At 42.6% G+C, this 22,481-nt stretch overlaps 1 protein-coding gene across 1 annotated transcript in view; it reads left to right on the forward strand.

Annotated features, from left to right (window-relative positions):
* The window catches only part of LOC308279845 (protein MFI), a gene marked incomplete at both ends in the record, with an annotated part of 34,328 nt that extends 17,459 nt beyond the window's left edge, over positions 1-16,869 (forward strand). The window contains 5 exons of the mRNA XM_080720041.1: positions 1-171; positions 9,141-9,196; positions 11,458-11,562; positions 14,025-14,163; positions 16,827-16,869. Of these exons, the coding sequence (XP_080576167.1) occupies positions 1-171; positions 9,141-9,196; positions 11,458-11,562; positions 14,025-14,163; positions 16,827-16,869 (514 nt within the window). The remainder of the gene's footprint in view (positions 172-9,140; positions 9,197-11,457; positions 11,563-14,024; positions 14,164-16,826) is intronic.
* Positions 16,870-22,481: the final 5,612 nt, after the last annotated feature.

The raw sequence follows: 22,481 nt of genomic DNA on the forward strand, positions 1-22,481 counted from the left end.
GTACTATAAAGGAAGCCTGGAGGCCCAGGCAACTGATTATACAACTATCAGTTTAATTCAAACAGCAACAAAAGGGCTGATGAGAGCTATTGAAGACGGTGGGGTGGACTCTGTGATGGAGTGGGAAGTGGATGAAGTGCTGAACTGGACAAATACACTCAACTTTGACGAGTAAGTACATGCTGCTATTCTTGGGAAATGAAAGCAGTCAAATATGTTTTCTTATCTGGGCATGTTAGATGGTGATGGACACCTTAATCCCAGTATTTATGAGGCTGAGACGAGAGGATCACAGGTTCATGGCTTGCCTTAGCAACTTAGGCCCTCCTCAAATCAGCAAGATCCTGTTTCAAAGTAAAAAAATGTATATAGGGCTGGGGTATAGCTCAAAGGTAGAATGCCCTGAGTTTAATCTTTACTCCCCAGTATCACATACACACACACACACACACACACACACACACCATATATATATACTTCCATGTTGAATCTTGGGGCCACAAACATGATCTTCAAACTTTAGTATTATTATTTTAGTATTATTTATCTAAACAGAAGTGGGAAAAATGACAAATTTTTTAAAGAATGATTAAAATTTCAAGAATAGAGAACAGAAAAAAGAAAATTAGATACACTGAGTTTTTTTTATTCTCAGAATATTTATTTTTTTAAATTAATTAATTAATTTTTGTGGCACTGGGGATAGAGCCCAGGGGTATTCTACCTTTAATTAGATCCCCAGCCCTATTTTATTTTTATATTCCGAAACAGGGTCTAAGAGGTTGGCCGTGAACCTGAAATCCTTCTGTCTCAGCCTCCCACGTACTGGGATTATGAGCATGCCTCCCACCTCCTCTTCTTCCTCTTCCTCCTCTTCCTCCTCCTTTTTTTTTTTAAAGTGATTCAACAAATGTTTATTGAATATTTAGTGCTTGTTCTGGTTACTGTTAGCATGTGTTTGCAGTAGCAAATTTAAAACAAAAGACGACAGGTTTTGCTTTTAAGAACTTTTTAGATAAGAAGACAAGCTCCATGGCCCTTTACAGACTAGAGAGGAGAAGTAAATGTAGTACAAAGTAGTAGGAACTTTTCTTAAGCCTTAGTCTTAACTCTGCTTTGTTCTTACATTAAGGCTTAGAAACAAGGCTAACGACATTAAATGAACTTTAAAAAGAATATCCTCAATCTATATTTCATAATCTTTCTGTGAGATTTTTAAAATAATAATTTTCTGTGACATTAGAGCATAGAATAACTTTAAAAACATTTTAGTATTTTATTTAATTTAAATATTTAGCTTAAATATTTTAATACATTTATTAGTGTATTACAATTATACATTATAATGAGGCTCAATGTAATGCAAACATGTATTTCTTTGTGTATCCCACCCCACGACCCACTCCTCTCTCCATGTATACATTAGTGAATTGCTGGTAATGCCTTCATATTGTGCCATGGTATTATCTGAACTGTTTTCTCCTCAATCCTCCTTTTTCACCCCCTCGTTTCTTCCCCCGTCCCCTTCCACTATTCTGTAGGCCTCTCTCCACATTGCTTAAAGTCCCTTATGCTTCCTATTTTCTCTTAACATATATAACTGTTGGCATTCTGAGACTGGCTGATCCCACTTAGCATAATATGCTCTAGTTCTATCCACTTTCCAGCAAATGACATAATTTTGTTTGTTATGGATGAGTAGAATTCTACTGTGTGTATCGACCAGATTTTCTTTATCCATCTTTCTGTTGATGGACACCTAGGTTGGTCCCATCATTCAGCGATTGTGAATCGTGCTGCTATAAACATGGGTCTGCATGTATTGAAATAGTATTCTAACTTTAACTCTTTGGGGAAAATACCAAGGGGTATTATAGCTTGGTCATATGGTGGTTCCACTCCTAGTCCCTTGAGGAACCGCCGTCGTGGCTGTACTAATTTACAATCCCATCAGTGGTGTGCAAGAGCTCCTGTGCCCTGCATCCTTGCCAGTATTTGTTATTGTTTGTATTCTAACTGGAGTTAGATGGAATCTCAGTGTTGTTTTGATTTACACTTTCCTGATTGATAGTGATGTTGAACATTTTTCATATATTTATTGGCCATTTGTATTTCTTCTTTTGAGAAGTATCTATTCAGTGCAATTGTCCAGTTTTTGTGGGGTTATTTGTCTTCCAGTGTTGTTGTTTTTTTTCCTAGACATTAGTTCTCTATCAGAGGTATAGCTGGTTAAGATTTTCTTCCATTTTTGCAGGCACTCTCTGTGCTACCAAAGTGCGCACAGCTCTCTCTTTAGACTCTTGATGGTTTCCTTTGCTGAATAGAAACTTTTTAATATGATGTCATACCATTTATTATTGATTCTCAGTTTTATTTTCTGAGCTTCAGAGGTCTTATTAAGTCTCCACCAGTGTCTATATGTTGGAGTTCATTTTTCTTCTGATAATTGCAAAGTTTCTGGTCTAATTTCTAGTCCTTTGATCCATTTTTTTTTTTTTTTTTTTTTGCATACTGGGGATTGAACCCAGGGTCATTCTACCTCTAAGCTATGCCCCCAGCCCTGTTTTTTTTTCTGGGTCTGGGGATGGAGCCCAAGGGCATTCTACCTATAAGCTATACCCTCTGCCCTATTTTTTATTCTTTATTTTAAAACAAGCTCTCACTGAGTTGCAGAGGGCCTCACTAAGTAGCTGAGGCTGTCCGTAAACCGTGATCATCCCGGCTCAGCCTACTGAATGCTGAGATTACAAGCCTGCACCACCACGCCCGGCATTTTGAGTTGACTCTTGTGCAGAGTGAGAGATTGGGATCTAACTTCATTCTTCTACATATGAATATCTAGTTTTCCCAGCACCACCTGTTAAAAAGGCTGACTTTTCTCTAGGCTGACTTTTGCCCCTTTGTTGAAAGCTGACTGGCTTTGTGAGGATTTTTCTCTGTATGTATTCCACTGGTCTATGCGTAGCTCAGAGGTGGAAATCCACTGCATTCAATACCCCGGTTAAAAGAGAGAGGAAGCTGGGCATGGTGGCTCACGCTTGTAATCTCAGCATTTGGGAGGTTGAGACAGGATGATTGTGGTTCGCAGACAGCCTCAGCTACTTAGTGAGACCCTTTGCAACTCAGTGAGACCCTGTTTCAAAATAAAGAATAAAAAACAGGGCTGGGGTGTAGCTCGGAGGTAGAATGCCCCTGGGTTCCATCCCCAGTACCACAAAAAATAAATAAATAAATAAATAAATAAATAAATAAATAGCGCGCAGACCAGATGAGTCATAGAGAATAATGACAAAGGAAGGATTAAAGAAGAAAAGGAGAAAAGAACAATAAAAAAAATAAGAAATCAAGAATAAAAGAATAAGAGAATAAAAGAAAAAGAAGATCTTGATGAGGATACAGTATTTCGACTTTTTGGTAAATGAAAGACCACATGTAGGATGGTGGTCCCATAAGACCATAAAGAAGCTGAGCAATTCCTGGTAATGCCGACAGGGTCCTCGCACAGTGCTTCACTCCCGTGACTGTGCCAGCGCTGTGAAAACAAACCTGCCCGTCCAGTGGCCTGTTGGTATCGTGTTCTGTGCGTATAGTGGGATTGATACGCCTTGCTTTGATATGGTTAAAGGAGCTGACAGTTTCCAGTTTTTAAAATGCAGACTTCATGTTTCCAGATTATGTACTTCTTTTTTTTTTTTTTTTTTTTTTTTGGTGGTACTGGGGTTCCTGGAAGCCCTTCTACCTCCGGGCTACACTCCCAGACCTATTTTTACATTTTCATTTTTGGAAACAGGGTCTCCTAAGCCAGCGCGCGCGGCTGGCTTCGAACCTGCGCGATCCTCCTGTTTCCGCCTCCCAAGCGCGGGGATTACAAGTGTGCGCCACCACGCCCGGCAATGTACTTCTACTAGTTCACTCTCTGAGCCAGGTATAACTATAGGTTGGTACTTAACTGGAGCCATAGAGAGCTTGACTTTCTTTCTTTCTTTTTTTCTTTTGCAGTACTGGGGATGGAACCCAGAGACATTCTACCTCTGAGCTATACCCCCATCCCTATTTTTTGCTCTTTTTTTTTTTTTTTTTTTTTTTTCGTACCGGGGATGGAACTCAGGGGCATTCTACCTCCGAGCTACATACACAGTCCTGTTTTTTTAGTAGTTTTATTGTTTTGTTTTGTTTTGTTTTTGTGGGTCTGGGGATAGAACCCAGGGGCATTCGACCTCTGAGCTACACCCCCTGCCCTATTTTTTATTCTTTATTTTGAAACCGGGTCTCACTGAGTTACGAAGGGCCTCGATAAGTAACTGAGGCTGTCCAAGAACCACAGTCCCTCTCTTAGCCTCCCGAATGCTGGGATTACAAGCATGCACCACAATGCCTGGCGAGAGATTGATTTTCCACTGAGCCACAGATAACAAAAACTTCAAATGGGTGCACTCTGTATCCCAAGCCCCTGGAGCAGATGTTTCTGGCCACTCATACACCTGCTGCTGTCCTGGGTGGTGGGATTCTGTGCACTATTGGACCCAAAAGGTGACAGCACCATCAGGATACAGCTCATGAGGTTTTTTATGAAAGTGAGTCATGAAACTGTAACCAACAAATTAAAGAACGAAGCACAGGATCATGGAACCACCACAGTGTCAATGTCAGCATGAATACACATGTTAACACTGGGAAAACGGCCGTGGAGAACAGAGAACCTGTGCAGGTGGAAACACTGATTATTTGAGGGGAAAACAGTCATATTTCATTCTAACAGACATCTTACCTCTGGATACACTATAGGTACATGTTGAACTAAGGTGAAATCTAAGAAAAGGGAGGCTGTTGCCAGAAGAGGTCGAAGCGGAGGGAGAAGAGGATGTGGCCATGTCAGAGGAAGAGGGAGTATCAAGATTATTTCAAAGTGATAAATGATTTGGGATAATTTTTGTACAGGTTTTGTCAGGTTTTATTTATTTATTTATTTATTTATTTATTTATTTATTTATTTTTGCAGTACCAGGGGTGGAACGCAGGGCATTGCACCTCCGAGGTGCACCCCCAGCCCTATTTTTTAAACTCTTTATTTTAAAACAGGGTCTCACTGAGTTGCGAAGGGCCTCGCTAAGTAGCTGAAGCTGTCTGCGAACTGCTTATCCTCCAGTCTCCGCCCCCCCCCCGAATGCTGGGATTACAATTGTGCACCACCATGCCCGGCAGTTTTGTCAGTTTTTAATAAAAATAAATGTAGGACATAGTTAGTTACCACTATATATATAAAAAATTTCAAATGGTACCTAAAGTTGTGATTTGGGGATTTCAGTTTCACTGCTGATCACAGCACTACTGATCTCAGGCAAGGTCAACATTTGCAGAGACCTTCCCCAGCTAACTGCAGACATTAGGTACAAGTACCTTCTTCCCACTGCATTTATGTTCTCTAGGCTACTTTCCTGTTAGGTCTTTATAGTCCTCTCAGGGTTTGTAACTGGCTTGATGACACTTTGATAAGAATTTGAGTCTGACATTTTTCCCTTCTGAAGAATCGGCAGCTAAGAACTTCTTGGAAATTATCTCTTAAAATCTATGGCATGAGCCGGACGTGGTGGTGCACGCTGGTAATCCCAGCATTTGGGAGGCTGAGACCAGAGGATTGCGGTTCACGGACAACCTCAGCTACTTAGTGAGGCCCTCTGCAACTCAGTGAGACCCAGTTTCAAAATAAAGAATAAAAAATTGGGCAGGGGGTGTAGCTCAGAGGTCAAAAGCCCCTGGGTTCCATCCCCAGACCTGCAAAGAAAAACAAAAACAAACAAACAAACAAATCTATGGTATGTATGACTTGAACACTTATATTTGTGGATAAGAGACACTTTCTTTTCAAAGGCTTTTGTGGCAGCCTTTTGTTATGACACATGGATGCTCTCCTGAGATGAAACCATGGGTACCTGCATATGTACATTATAACTCCAATGTGTATGTTATTACCATTTTGAAGGATAGAGCCAACTTCACTCTTAATCAAGGCCACTATATTCTCACATATGTTACTGTAGATATTTAGAATGTAAAACAATCATCCTTACCAAGTAACCAACAATTCCACACAATGGTTTCTATGACTTCTGTTGGTATTCTTTGTAATGATTTTTTAACGGCATATTTCTCTCTCTCTCTCTCTTTCTCTTTTTTTTTTTTTTTTTTTTTTGGTGGTACTGGGGGTGGAACCCAGAGGCTTTCTACCTCCGGGCTATACTCCCAGACCCATTTTATATATTTTTGGAAACAGTGTCTCACTAAGTTGCTGAGAGCCTCCCTAAGTAGCTGAGGCTGGCTTTGAACCTGCGCGATCCTCCTGTCTCAGCCTCCTAAGCGCGGGGATTACAAGTGTACGCCACCACGCCCAGCTCGAACGGCATATTTCTCTATCAAGACAAATATTCCTCTTCCAGGACCTTCATATTTTTCAAACTATAAATGTTCTGACATACTTTTGAAGTGATAAGCAGCTAGAAAACCTTAAATACCTTCTTCATATTCTATTACGCTTGAGGAGAGCTCTGTTTTAGTCAAACTTGGCAGCGCTGTGATCCAAACACCTGACAAGCACAATTCCAAGGGAGAAATGTTTATTCGATGCTCAGTTCTAGAGGTGTCCATGATTGGCTGGCCTCGAAGGCAGGGAGTGCCGTGGCAGTGCTCCAGGGCATGCAGAGGAAAAGGTGCACTTACCTCAGGGCCACCAGGAAGCAGAGAGAGGAGACCAGGGACAGACAGTAGTCCTAGAGCCACACCTGGTGACCACCTCCCCCGGCCATGCCCCAGTTCCATCTGGCTGCATAGCCTAACCCCAGAGCTTCTCTGGAGGACATTTTATATGCAAACTATAACAAGCTCTATACCATGAATAGTTTCTGTATCTGAAGTTGTTCCCTGGATTTCTAAGATTGTTATATGGCCTTTTTGGATATGGGGCTTTTCCTGGGTTATTAAAATGTCAAATTTGTATTCCTGAGAGGATTACTTGGAAATTCCACATATAATTTTTTTTTTTTTTTGCAGTACTGGCAATGGAACCCAGAGCTATACCCTATTTTTTATTCTTTATTTTGAAACAGGGTCTCACAAAGTTGCAGAGGGCCTCATTAAGTAGCTGAGGCTGGCTGTGAACCTGTGATCCTCCTGGCTCAGCCTCCCCTGGGATACAAGCATGTGACACAATGTCTGGCTTCCACATATACTTTTTTCCCTGATTTTTATCTAAAATATGAAAAAATTCTTTTTTTTTTTTGGTGGTGGTACTGGGGTTCCTGGAAGCCCTTCTACCTCCAGGCTACACTCCCAGACCCATTTTTACATTTTTATTTGGAAACAGGGTCTCCTAAGCCAGCGCACACGGCTGGCTTCGAACCTGCTCAATCCTCCTGTCTCTGCCTCCCAAGTGTGGGGATTACAAGTGTGCGCCACCACGCCCGGCAAAAAAATTCTTATAAGAATGAACTCTATGACATAAACAGTATCATCAGACTTTTGATTTTACTTGAAAAACTTAGACTGCTTATCAGTAGTTACAATGGTATGTTCTTTATAAAAAGTTTTTTTTTTTTTTAGTGGAATGAAAACCTGTAGGCATATAAATCCAAGAATGCAGTGATAGTGACATCTAACTCTTCATAGTGTTCCCAAGCAACAACCAAAAGCAGAGTCTGCCTAAGTTTAAGGTTAAGTAAAATGGATCGCTTACTAAGAGATCTTGAAAGGCCTGGCGTGGTGGCACATGCTTATAATCCCAGCATTTGGGGGTCTGAGACCGGAGGATAGTGGTTTGTGGACAGCCTCAGCTACTTACTGAGGACTGATGCAACTTAGTGAGACCCTGTTTCAAAATAAAGAATAAAAAATAGGGCAGGAGGTGTAGCTTAGAGGTCAAATGCCTCTGGGTTCCATCCCCAGACCAGCAAAGAGCTGTTGTCCTCTGTCCTTCATTTCAACAACCCATCACTGTCCTATTCAAGGACACAGAATAAAGTTCATGCAGCCACTAAGGGTAGCAATAATAAGGAGCAGGTTTCTCATACAGTATCTATAATAATTAAATACTTTGTCTTTTTTTTCTTTGTACCGAAGGCTAAACCCAGGGGCATTCTACCCCTGAGCCCTATTTAACTTTTTGATTTTGAAACAGGGTCTTGCTAAGTTGCCAAGAGTCTTGCTAAGTTGCTGAGGCAGGCCTCAAACTCGTCATTCTTCTTTCTGTCTCCCAAGGAGTAGGATTCCAGGAGTGTGCCACCAAGCCCAGCCTATAATTAAACACTATTAGACAAGATATACCTTCCTATAGTAAAAACACAGAATTACAAGTAAAAAATGATTCAGATGGATAAATACATGGAAAATCACAGTGTTTTCTGAGTTGCGTGGCAATTCTAATCTCCCTCATTCTTTCTCTATCAGCACCTTTCAGCACCTGCTTTGGCCAGCTCCTTACCTGTGTTCTGGGTAAGGGTGGATGCAGTGGAAGGGAAGGAGCCTTGGGAAAGCCCGAGATGAAACAAGCTGCAGGAACCCCGCCTATTGGGACTTTCCCTCATCTGTCAGCGCCTTCTGTCCTGTCCTTTCGTACTTTGCCTCTTCTACGACGACCCTGGTCTCCCTGTGTCAGCCTCTGTCTAGAGGCCTGAAGAGCTGAGACATTTGCCCCCCTTGAATGTTGCTGTCTGTATTTCCTGGACTCTGTAAGACACCACATGGTTTAAACTTATACTAAGATGTCAGAGACATAGATTTGGCAATCTAAAACTAAGGAGTGTTCTGTTGTTAGCCCTCTCAGGGTTTTCTGTCCATACTCTAAGTTTAGAAGGTGTTATCTAACATCGTAGTGGGCATTCAACTGTGGATCTTGCTAGAATGATAGCCAGAGCGAGGCAAAAGGATACGAATCTGGTAGATGGTAGGCTCATCAACATTTTATATCTCCTTCAACCCCTGGTCCTGGAGGTGGCCTTAGGTACATGTGAACCACCAGGAGGTAGGAAAATCATGAGAATTAAGCATCGAGACAAGTGGGTTTGTCACCATTAATTTAAGCATGTACAAATGAATCAATTTAGTACTTACTAATAAGTCGATTTCATTTAATGCCCATGTAATGTACTTAGGTATATCGCCAACTGGAAGGAAATGGCTACAAGCAACTCTTCAGTTAACTTCAAAGGTAGGTGCTTTTTGGCAATACTTGATTGAGAAATTCTCATGAACCACAGTTATACACTTTGACATAGGACATCTTTCTAAGCATCCAACATTTTAGTGCCCTGCACAAAATATAGATAAAAATGAATTTGCCAAGTCATTTTTTCCTTCATATGTGACTATTATTTTGGAATAGAAGGAAATGTCTTACTTTATTTAGGGTTGAATAAAATAGTTCTTTTTAAAAGTCACATATCGGCAGGACTCTGGGCCCCGGGCCGGACTGCACGGAGCACACCAGACCCCTGGAGAAACTGGGGCCCAGTCGCAAGGCCCTGGGCCCTGGGTGGGGGTCAGGCGGGGCACGCTGGAGCCCGGAAGAGCCGGGCCCGGTCGCAGGACTCTGGGCCCCGGGCCGGACCACGCGGAGCACACCAAACCCCTGGAGAAACCGGGGCCCAGTCGCAAGGCCCTGGGCCCTGGGCGGGGGTCAGGCGGGGCACACTGGAGCCCGGAAGAGCCGGGCCTGGTCACAGGACTCTGGGCCCCAGGCGGGATCGCGCAGAGCACGCTGGACCCCTGGGGAAACCAGGCCTGGGTCACAGTGCTACTGAGTGCCTGATCCCACAACCTCCTCAAACCACACATACTGTCTTCTCTTATTTAAAAAAAAAAAAAAAAAAGGAAAAGAAAAAGAAAAAGAAAAAAGAAAAATATCAGAGAGGGGTCAAGAAGACCGTGGTGGATGTCAGGATACTGGAGATGCAGACAAAACTTATCCAAATGAACTGGAACTTTTGGAAAAATTCCCCGCGAAGGAGGACTGCTTCTTTTCTACATTCTTAAGAATCTTGGACATCACCTGTAAGGAGAGAGTTTAGAGGAGACCTAGGAGAAAGGCGGTGTTAGAAGCGGTCTCGCCATGGTGGTGGAGACTTGTATTCAGGAGAAGCAGAAATCGGATCCTACCAACCTTATTTTTTGGAGAATTTACACCAAACATCCAATGCTACTGTCGTGCATGCTTAGGAACACTGGACAACATTCAGAGTGGAAAAGAGCTTGGGAAAGATTTGAAATGGTGGAGGCAGTGGCAATGGCAGTGGCCAGTACTCAGGGGAGGCAGAGATCTGATGCATTACACCTGGAACCTTTGAAGTAATAAACCCAGAGGCAGAATGCTACCACCACGCACCCTCGAGAACGTGGGACAAATGGTTGAGCGAAGATGGTGCTTGGATTGGAGCCTGCCGAGGGGTGAGGCCGGCGACGGACACAGCAAAGCTGGGATTGGAGCCTGCTGTGAGGCAAGGCCGGTGCTGGAGCCTCCGAGGCCGGGATCGGAGCCTGCTGAGGGATTAGGCTGGTGCTGGGGCCAGTGAGGCTGGGATCAGAGCCTGCCGTGAGGCAAGGCTGGTGCTGGGGCCTTTAAGGCCAGGATTGGAGCCTGCCAAGGGGTTAGGCCAGTGCCGGGGCCAACGGCCAGCATCGGAGCCTTCTGTGAGGCAAGGCCGCTATTGAGGCCTCCGAGGCCGGGATTGGAGCCTGCCGAGGGGTTAGGCTGGTGCTGGAGCTAGCGAGGCCAGCATCAGAGCCTGTCGTGAGACAAGGCCGGTTCTGGGGCCTTCGAGGCTGGGATCCGAGCCAGCCGAGGGTTTAGGCCAGTGTCGGGGCCAGCGAGACCAGAATTGGGGCCCCATGAGGCAAGGCTGCTGCTTGAGCCAGCAAGGTCTGGATCAGTCCACCGGGTAGCCAGGCCACAACTGGGGCCGTCAAGAGTGGGATCGGTATTTGCAATGCGGCATGCACAGAGAAATATCGCAGAAAATAAAAACCAGATGCTTCCCCTAATCAGCAATAACTAGGAGGAAAGGGGCAACAGGAAGAGGTCGAGGTATAGAAAGGGCCCTATAGTGAAGCAATTAAGGTGACCAATCAGAGGGTATGGAATAGGGGAGGATGGAGCCTCTTTAAAAGGCAGGAGGTACATAAAAAAATGTATCAAAGTTAATCACCAAACAAGCATGGGATTGAGGGAGGGGGAGGGAATGGGATGGGGACTGGATGAGGGCTAATTGGATGATATGTGCTTGTATATCCTCTCAAGTCTTATATTCCAATGTGATGTATGATTACAATGCACCAATAAAAATAAATTAAAAAAATTAAAGTCACATATCTTGTGGTTTCAGCAATAATATTTAATGGACAGATTTATTTGGCAAAATAAACATTGGAAACAATGCCAGAATTGCTTTTCTGGTAGCCAACAACACTGAAAAGCTGAAAGTGATAACCAGCTCGTTGAAGAGCAGCATCCTACTGTCAGCATGCAGGGGACCAAGGAAGCCTGCAGGGGCGGAGCCGACCTCTTCTCTGGCCTTCCAGGTGCTTGACTCGGTCTCAAAGAATTGAAGGTTTTAACAGAGAGAGGAAGGGCTTTACCAGAAAACAAAATGTGAAGGCACACGCGTCCAGAGCGGAGGCCTGCCACCTCAAGAGTGCTTGGTCTGGGCTCTTGACATCTGTACAGGAACAGTAGTTGCGAGCTGATCCAGGAGTCAGGGCAGAGTCACGCGATTTCACGCAGTCTTCCTTATGCTGCCACCTTGCTCTTACCCAGTCTAATCATGCTACGACCTCCATCACATGCCTCCACCCAGAGGTGTGTGTTTTACCCAATAACAAGGCTGGGGTCGTTTCTTGGTCACCAGAGTCTCTGATGACCACATGCTCTAAACAAGTGGTTGTTCTGGCGCCTTGTGGTCATCAGCCAGTTGGCAAGCTGTGGGCCAAGACACAGGCGCAAGGACGCAGGCTGGGTGGCTCACGAGGTGTTCTGCATTCCAACAGTTTATAGGTGTCTCTCTTTGGAGAGTCGGTGTCCCCTTTGTGTCCCTAAATTCCTATCAGTCTATCCCAGAAATATCAGTGATTCTAACATAGTCAAGGCCTAATTATAGTTACTTACGGTTGCCTGTGAGTTCTGTCCCATCCTATGTGAGAAACAGCAGAGCAAGGTTATGGTCATGGATGTGGGTTTGACTTCTCACTCTGCTGTTTACTGGCTGTGTGATCCTGGGCTCTGTAAAATGAGAGTAGCAATAGTTTGGAGCTCACGGGTTGCCGTGAGGTGAACAGCAGTAATGCGTGTAAGGGGCTTAGAGCGGAGCCTGGCCCGGAACATCCTTTCACACGCATGTGCTGTCGTTGCCCCAGCCTCGCCTCTTACTTACTAACTGCCTGTTGCCACCCCAGCCCAAGGCACATCGTCCCCACACAAGCTTCCGCAGCAGCCTCCAAACGGGTGCGCCTGCAGTCCAGTCTCCCCTAAGAGAGAGTGGTCTTTTACAAATTTGAATCAGCACTGTTTAAACATTTTGATTCACCTAACAAACTCTTCTTTAGAAATTTCAATGCAAAAGTGCCATCTTAAAGTGCTTTGTAAAATTAACTCATTTGACTTTTCAAACAATTCAATGAAACAGGATCTATTTTTTTTTTTTTGTACTAGGGATGGTACCCAGGGGCACTCGCATGGTACCTCCGAGCTACACCCCCAGACCTATTTTTTTTAGTCTTTTTATTTTTGAAACAGGGTCTCACTGAGTTGCTAAAGGCCTTCCTTTAGTAGCTGAGGATGTCTGAGAACTGTGATCTTCTGGTTTCAGCCTCCCGAATGCTGGGATTACAAGCGTGTGCCACCATGCCTGGATAACAATCTACACTCTTAAACATGACCATACTCTGCTTTCTTGCATAGCTTTCCACTGCAATAAAAACCTTATCTGAACTGGGCACATTGGCACATGCTTATAATCCCAGGATTTGGGAGCCTGAGACAGAAGGATCACAGGTTCCAGACCAACTTCATCAACTTAGTGAGACCCTGTTTCAAAATAAAAAAATTTTGCTGGGCCTGGTGGTGCATGCTTGTAATCCCCACGCTTGGGAGATGGAGACAGGAGGATTGCATAGGTTCGAAGCCAGCCGCGCTGGCTTAAGAGACCCTGTTTCCAAATAAAAAGTATAAAATAGGTCTGGGAGTGTAGCCCGGAGGTAGAAGGGCTTCCAGAAACCCCAGTATCACCAAATAAATAAATAAATTTTAAAATAAGGCTTGGGGTGTATTTTAGAGGTAGAATGATCCTGAATTTAATCCCTAATACCACATACACAAAAAAGGAAATGTGGGCACGTATAGTTTCAGTTTACAGCATTTAAAGATACCTGTCCTAAGAGCTAAGAGTGGTGACTGGATCTTACCTGGTGCAGAGCAGCTTTTTTTTTTTTTTTTGCATTTTTAAAGATGTGTATATTCTTAATATTTACCACAGAATTCAATAGTATATTTAGAATGATTTTTACCTAATTGGCATTATGAGAAGTGTTTCTACAAAGCATTTAGAGCATCTGTTCAAAATCTCATAAATCATATTTCTAATGGTAACAGTAAATTACAGAAACAAAAAGATGACATATCTCTTCCCTGAATCCATTTTCTTTAAATGATAGCTTCTTCAAGATACACATTTACACAGCAGCTTATTGAGTTATTGAATCTGTCTTCTCACATCTGGCAGCTTTCTTTTTCGTTTCTTTCTTTTTTTTTCTTTTTCTTTTTTTTTTGCAGTACTAAGGGTGGGAATCCAGAGGCTTTCTACCTCCAGGTTATACTCCCAGACCTATTTTATACTTTCTTTGGAAACAGGGTCTCACTAAGTAGCTGAGGCTGGCTTCAAACCTGTGCCATCCTGCTGTCTCATCCTCCCAAGCGCTGGGATTACAAGCGTGCGCCACGACGCCTGGCTCATCTGGCAGCTTTCTAATAATTTGTCACTTCTCTTTAGGTTTCAGGTTTGACCAAACAGAGAAAAAAATAGACAACTATGAAGAGGCACGCATGAGATCACCATACAAGACTTACTACGAAAGTTTTTATGAAACTCCACTTGTTTCAAGAGTTACACCCGATTCCACCTACGGAATGTAAACAGCGTGTTCTTTTCTGAGCTATGGCCCTTGAAGCCCTGCGTTTATCAGACCCAGCCAGACACAGCTTACTCTGACTAGAATGACTTGCTATGTATGTGCTTAGCACAGAATGCAGCCAGAACTCTGGACTGCACGCAGTGGTCATGGGAAACACAGAAATTAGTCCTGGGATGCTGGGACACCTTAGTATTCTAATGAGCACCACACAAATAAAGGTACATGTTTAGATGTAAAAACCATCAGATTCGTTTCCTTCTTAGAGGCCTTCAGTGCAGTTGTGTGAAGCAGAGCTCTTTGTCCATTTACCCCAGATCCAAACAGGCCTTGCTTTTTTTCCTTCTCCCACTTTCCCTTAACCTTGTATTTCTCCACTAAACCTTTAAAAAAGACATTAAGCTGTGTGTGGTGGTGCATGTCTGTAACCCCAGTACTTGGGAAGCTGAGATAGGAGGATTTCAAGTTCAAAGCCAGGCTCAGCTATTAGTGAGCTCAGCAATTTAGTGAGACCCTGCCCCCCCACACCTCAAAAATATAAAATAGGGCTAGGAGTGTAGCTCGGAGGTAGAATGCCCCTGAGTCCAGTCCCCAACACCACACACACACACACACACACACACACACACACACACACACACACACTGCACAGATCAAGGTAATGTTTCCATCTCCTTACAATTTGTTGATGTTTGAAGCCATTGAGCTCCTCTTTCCTAGTTCTTCATACAATATGGGACAGGCTCCAGGCTATCGTGAACGGTAGTCACCCACTGTGCTGGAGAACATTAGCACTTACTCTTTATCTGTGTTTTGGTTACTGCTATTCAGCCTCCTCCAACCCCCTGCTCCACACCCTTCCTAGCCTCTATTTTACATTCAGATTGATTTTTATTTAGCATCCATATATAAGAACGTGATATCTATCCTCCTATATCTACCTTTTTTCACTTAAGATAATATGATCCAATTCCATCCATTTTGCTGCAAATGACAGGATTTCATTCCTCTTTATGGCTGAATAATATTCCATGGTGTACATTATAGTACATTTTCTTTATCCATTCATGCTGATAAACACTTAGGGTGATTCCATACTTTGGCTACTGTGAATGGTGGTGCAGTAAATGTAGGAGTGCAGGCTTTTCTTTGGTATATTGGTTTCATTTCCTTGGCTATATACACAGAAGTGAGAAAGCTGGATCACATGATCGATTTTAAATTTTTTGAGAAGCCTCTAAATTGTTCTCCATAGTGGCTATAGAAATTTACATTCCTACCAAAAGCAAATGAAAGCTTTCTCCCCACATCCATGCCAGCTCTTGTTTTTAAAAATAATATATATTCTAGCCGGGCATGTTGGCTCACACTTGTAATCCCAGCATTTAGGAGGCTGAGACAGGAGGATCTCGGTTTGCAGACAGCCTCAGCTACTTAGTGAGGCTCTTTGCAACTTGGTGAGACATTGTTTCAAAATAAAGAGTAAAAAGTAGAGCTGGGGGTGTGGCTTGGAGGTAGAATGTCCCTGGGTTACATCCTCAGTACTGAAATATATATATTTTTCTAATTGGGGTGAGATGGCATTTCACTGTAGTTTTGATTTGTATTGCCCTGATGGCTAATGATACTGAGCAGTTTTTCATATATTAGCCACTTATATTTTTTCTTTTGATAAGCATCTAGTTAGATCATTTCCCTGTTTTTAATTGGATTGCCTTTTATTTTTAATCTTTTTTTTAGTTCTTTACCCATCTGGATATTAACCCTTTGTCAAGTGAATAGTGGGCAAATACTCTTTTCCATTCTGTAGGTAGTCTCTTCACTTGTGTGAGGCGCTGTGTCCCTCGCTGTGCAGTTTTCCTTTGATGAAGTCCCTTGTCAGTTTTTACTTTTGTTTCTTGTGCTTTGGGGTCCTCTTGAAAAAAAAACACCATTGCCTAGACCATTGTCCTGAAGTGTTCCCTCTATGATTCCTTCTAGTAGTTTCAGAACTGTACAACTTACATTTGGGTCTTTGATTCATTTTTAGTGGATTTTGATATAGGATGAGAGATAGGGGGTCAAATTTCAATCTTCTGCATATAGATAGCAAGTTTTTCCAGCACCATGGAGAATAATAGTCCGTTCTCCAATGTATGTTTTTTGCACATTTATCAAGAATCAGTTGGCTGTATGTGCATGGCTTTATTTCTAAGATCATGTGGTTTGGGTTATTATAGCTCCGTAGTATATTTTGAAATCAGATACTGCAATTCCTCCAGTTTTTTTTTTTTCAAGATTTCTTTGGATATTGGTAGCTTTTTGAGGCTCGATATGAATTTTGTGTTTGTGGTTATAGTTCGTTCTGTATAGAATTTCATTGGTATTTTGATGGCAATTACACGTATCTGTAAGTCACTTTGAGTAGTGTTATGGTTTGGAACTTAAGTGACCCCCTACAGGGCCATGTGTTAAAGCCATGGTCCTTGGCCCTGATACTGCTGGGAGGCAGTGAAACCTTTAGGAGGCAGGGCCTAGTGAAAGACAACTGGTCGTCAGCAGTGTGCCCTTGGAGGGGGAGTCAGCCTGGCTCCCCTTCCCTCTGTGCTCCCTGGTGCCCGAGGGAGGCAGTTTCTCTCCGCAGTGTGCAGTGTGCTCTCTCGTGATGTTCTGCTGCACCACAGGCCCAGAGCAATGGGCTACACAGCCACAGACCGAAACCTCTAAAACCCGGAGCCCAATTCTTTCTTCATATAAGCTGATTATCTCAAGTATTTTGTCACAGAGACAAAAAACTAACATTGAAAACTTGGTATATAGAAGTAGATTGCCATGACTGTACCTGAAAACACAGCCCAGAGCCTTAGGAATAGGCTTGTGAGCGGAATCTGGCAAAGTTTGGAGAAGGAAGCTAGAGAAGGCCTAGAATGCTATTGGCAGAGCTTAATGGGTGATTCTAATGGGAGCTCAGAAGACCAGAATTCGGACAGGCATGCAGACAGTTAATGCTGTGCTGATGTTTCTGATGGGAATGAAATTCTACTGGGGAATGAGATTAGAGGCCAGGCATGTTACACATTGGTAAAGAACTTGTCTACAGTTTTGTCTATCCCCTGAGGTTTTGTGGGATGCTGAGTTTAAAGGTGACAGTGCAAACACACATGAGACCTAACGAGAGACAGAGATTCCAATATAGTGACAGCTGGGACTTTAATGCACTTTCAGCAATGGCCAGCTTATTCAGAAGAAAATCAACAAACAAACACAAATGTCTTAAAATGCGCCCTAGTCCAAAGGGGCGCAACGGACATCTACAAAACATTCCCTCTAACAGTTGCTGAATGCATATTTTTCTTATCAACACACGGAAGATAGATCATATTATAGGCCATACATCTCAGCAAGTTGTTATAAATTCAAATTACACCAAATATCTTTTTTTTGTTGTTACTGAAGATTAAACCTGTAAACATTCTATTTTTGAGCTATACCCAAAGCCCTTTTTATTTTGAAACAGGAAACAAAGGTAAAAATAGGACAATGAGATTATATCAAACTAAAAAAACTTCTGCCTAGCAAACAAGGCACAACAAAGGGTAGAGACAATCTCCAGAAAGGGAGAAAATAATGATAAACCATACATCTGATAAGGGGATGATATGGAGGATATATAAGGAGCTCCAAACACTCAAACAGAACAAGATGACAGAGAAGAGGAAGGCACACTTTCCCACTGCGGCCCATCTGGGGACTGAAGCTTCTCAACCAGGTGGGTAACCAAGGGGATTTACTGAAACTCAGTTGACAAGAGGCTCAGAGATACCCCCAGATTCTGGTGTTCTCAATAGAGGACAAGAAAGAATACCCTGGGGCTAAGCTGGTGGTGGCAGCAGTGCCAGGTCATCACAGTGGGGAGAGAAACATAGCAGACAAATATGGTACAGGAACAAAGCGGAGTCAGAGGCTGCACAGAGCTGGTGTCTGAGGCGTGTGCCCGTGTGCCATGTTTCTCAACTTGTAAGCACGGTGCTGAGGGGGAAAGCCATCTGGTGGGGGTCAGTCTGGATCCTACTGTTATGGAAAACTGGGAGGTCACAGCAAATATTGCCAACAATTAGCACGTGGCTAGGGTGGACGTAGCAGAATGTATCAAACAGGCATGGAGGGGATGTGAAACTGAACAGGCAGGCGTGATTACACGGGGGGACTGAGCTTCAGACGGCCATATTCATGGGTGGTGGGGTGCATAAAAATGACATGCCCCCTTACCTGGGACAGCCATTTGTCTGGCCTTAGGGGTGTGTTGATCTAATCTCTCCAGGGTGAGTATCATGAGACAAAGTTCCAAAGTTCTGATCAGAGCTGGACCCCAGCACCAGAACTTCCATTTAAAACTGTACATCAGCCCTGCCCTGAGATGCTTCAATCTAGTATCCCCCCAAAACTTCAGTAGATGATATTTCTCATTCCATCCTACCTTGTACTGGTGACCAAGGAAGCTGAGACATTTCAGCCAGCTTTGAGGGACTTAGTAAGCCCCACTCGTGCACGTATGCCTCCAGCATCTCGTACCCCATTAAGATGTGTGACTACAATGCACCAATAAAAAATTAACCCCAGCCTTGTTCTCGCTATGGGTTACAATAGCCCGAGAGGCGATGCAAAGGACAGTGTGGGATAGGCAGGAAGTATCCATCCTTGTCCGCTCACAGTCTTTTTTTTTTTTGGTGGTATTGGGGTTCCTGGAAGTTCTTCTACCCTTCTACCTCCGGCTACACTCCCAGACCTATTTTTATACTTTTTTTATTTTTTGGAAACAGGGTCTCTTAAGCCAGCAAGGCTGGCTTCGAACCTGCACGATCCTCCTGTCTCTGCCTCCCAAGCGTGGGGATTACAAGCGTGCGCCACCACGCCCGGCCCGCTCACAGTTTTGACCACTTCAGTGGTGACAATTCTTTTATCTTTCATTAAGAAAAAAAAATGCTGGCAAGAATGTGGAGAAACAATTGCTTGTAAACTGTTGATAGTACTATGAATTAGTATGACCAGAATGGAGATCACTGTGTATGTTCTTCAAAAAACTAGGAATGGAACCACCATATGTCCTAGCTACACCACTCCTTGGTATCTTTCAAAAAGAATTAGATTATCAGAGTAACCCATGCATACCTGTTCTTAGCAGCACAATTCATAGTAGCCAAGTTATGAATCAACCTAGGTGTCCATCAACAGATGAATGGATAATGAAAATGTGCTACAAACACACAATGTAGTTTACTCAACCATAAAAAAGAACAAAATTATGTCATTTGCAGGAAAGTGGATGAAACTAGAGATTATGTGAAGTGAGATCAGCCAGACTCAGAAAATCAAGGGTTGTGTGTTTTCTCTCATATGTGGCAGCTGGAAAGAAAATGGACCACATGAAACTGTGGAAACCAGTAGAGAAGTAGAGAGGGGTCACAGGAGGGAGGAGTGCTGGAGAAAGAAACAGGGCAAATAATGTCATATCCAAATAAGAATGTATCACTTGACTATCATGTACAATTATAATGCACCAGTAAAGGTTTAACAAAACTGGGTGTGATGACGCACGTCTGTAATAACGGTACTTGGGAGGCTGAGACAGTAGAATTGCAGGTTTATGGGCAGCCTCAGCTACTTAGTGGGACCTTCTTTCAAAATAAATAATAAAAAATAGGGTTGGAGGTGTAGCTCAGAGGTAGAATGTCCTTGACTTCCATCCCCAGGACTGCAAAATATATATATATATACACACACACATATGTAAAAGCTGGGCATAATGGTGCATGTTCATAATCCCAGTACTTGGGAGGCTGAGACAGGAGGATTGCAGGTTCAAAGTCAGCCTCAGCAAGAAATGAGATTCTCATCAACCTAGCAAGACTGTTTCAAAAATAAAATAAAATAGGGCTGGGGGTGTAGTTCAGAGGCAGAATACCTTTGAGTTCAATTCCCAGTACAAAAAGAATAAAAATAAAAATAAAATAGAATATGTAGCTGGGCATGGTGATAGATGCTTGTAATCCCAAAACTTGGGAGGCTAAGATAGGAGGATCGCAGGTTTGTGAACAACCTCAGGAAATAGTGAGGCTCTCATTTCCTTCCTTCCTTCCTTCTTCCCTCCCTCCCTCCCTTCCTTCCTTCTTTCTTTCTTTTTGGTGGTACTGGGGTTCCTGGAAGCCCTTCTACCTCTGGCCTACACTCCCAGACCTACTTTTTATATTTTTAAAATTTGGAAATGGTCTCTTAAGCCAGTATGGCTGGCTTTGAACCTGCATGATCCTCCTGTCTCCGCCTCCCAAGCGTGAGGATTACAAGCGTGCGCCACCATGCCCGGCGGCAAGATCCTGTTTCAAACTAAAAATAAAATAGGTTGCGGATGTAGCTTGAAGGTAGCATGCCCCTGGTTTCAATTCCCAATCTCTCTCTCTCTCTCTCTACACACACACACACACACACACACACACACACACACACACACACACGTGTATGTAATTTGTATATGTGTGTGTATGTAGATGGAAAATAAACTTAACAGTTTGGATATCAGGATCTTTATACTTGTCATATCCAACACTGATCTTTTACATTTTAGAAATGTTTTAGATCATTTTCTAGGCCCAGAAAAACATGCATGTGCTTTTTTGTCGTGAGATAATTAAGAAAAACTGCTAGAATCTTTAGCCGAGATGCAGCCTGCTGCACTGGGCTATGAGACTCCTCTGTTGACCCTGTAGCACCAGTTGCCCATCAAAGCCAGGCCACGGGCTGTAATAGGGCAGACGACACCTGCCTGGCTCACTGCTGTCTTTGAGAAACAGCTTCATTCCTGGCACACAAACATTCGAATATTTGAATAAAGGAAATAAGCCTTAGCATACTTTTAAAATTATTTATTAAAAACATTTTATAATAGTTTCAGGTAACAGAATAGTAAAGCAATACATTTAGTAGCATTAAAATAAATCTACATAAAATATATAATTTCATTAAGGTGCAATTAAAACACTTGAAATGGCACATTTCTCTATATTTCAAACCAGGATATTGGCTTTCTACTTTTTAAAAGATAGTATTTAATTTTTATTAAATTTCTAAGTGCATACTTAAAACTAGCAGCTTCTCTATTTGGTTTTCACTGACCAGTGAGCTTTAGATTCTTTTCACTTGACATCTCTTCAAATAAGAGAATGAACTTATATTTTCCATTTACTATCTTCTGGTCTTGGATAAAATGCCTTCTTTCTTCAATTTCCATTTTATCCAGCTAAAAACTGGGGTAACACCACTAATCTTGCAGGGTTTTGTTGTAAGGGTTAGCGATGCTGCTAAGCAATGTATGCCAGGCACTCAGCATCCAACGTAGTCTATGTGCACACACACAAGCACGCACGGACACTGCATGTGGTGCTGGGATCAAGCACAAGGCCTTACACATGCTAGGTAAGTAGCCATCACTGAGCCAAGTCTCCAACCCTATGATGAATATTTTAGGACCTCACCACATTTGTTCCTGGGAATTGTCCATCCTAGTCATTTCCAGTGTTTCTGCTTGTCAAAATCTTGTCTAGTCTTAATTCTGTTACCTGAGTTAGCTATTTCTCCTAGCTTTAGATACAAATTTGGCAACTTTTCAAAAGTACTGATAAGACTAACTAAATAGGATGGGGGCCCCATGGCTTACCTAAAGGCTGAAGAGTTAACGAATGACATTATTCCAAGCTCTCTGGATGCACTGACTAGCAAGCACTAAATACAATTAACTTATCTATAATATCTAGTTGATAATCTCTTATTTCACCCATGAAGATTTCAAGGCTTCCTTATATAAAAAACATTCTAAATTTATCACATTCCCTTGATTCACTACAGTAATAAAACTACCTATATTGGTACATAGTTACCATATATTCCTTTAGGCAGTTTGTAAGAAGATACACCAAGATAAGTTTACAATTCGAAATGCAAACTAATTTTTAGAACAGTTCTTTGAAAATAAAATCAAGACATTTATAGTTCAAAAAGTTTCAGCAACTTGTTTTGCTGGAGGGATTGGTGGGGATGTCAGATGTGAGTGAGTGCACATGATCTTAACAGTCCACCAAATAGAATTAAATACAGAATTTTTTCTTACCAACAAATACAGACAGCAGGCATTTTGATTTGATACAACTGTTAGAACAACAATAAAATGATATATGTTTAAAATGATAACATAAGCTGCCATGGTGGTGCATGCTTGTAAATCCCAGCATTTGGGAGTCTGAGACAGGAGGATTGCAGTTCGAGGACAGCCTCAGCTACTACTTAGTAAG

This window comes from Muscardinus avellanarius (assembly GCF_963383645.1).
Source record: "Muscardinus avellanarius genome assembly, chromosome: 1".
Classification (NCBI taxonomy): Eukaryota; Metazoa; Chordata; class Mammalia; order Rodentia; family Gliridae; genus Muscardinus; species Muscardinus avellanarius.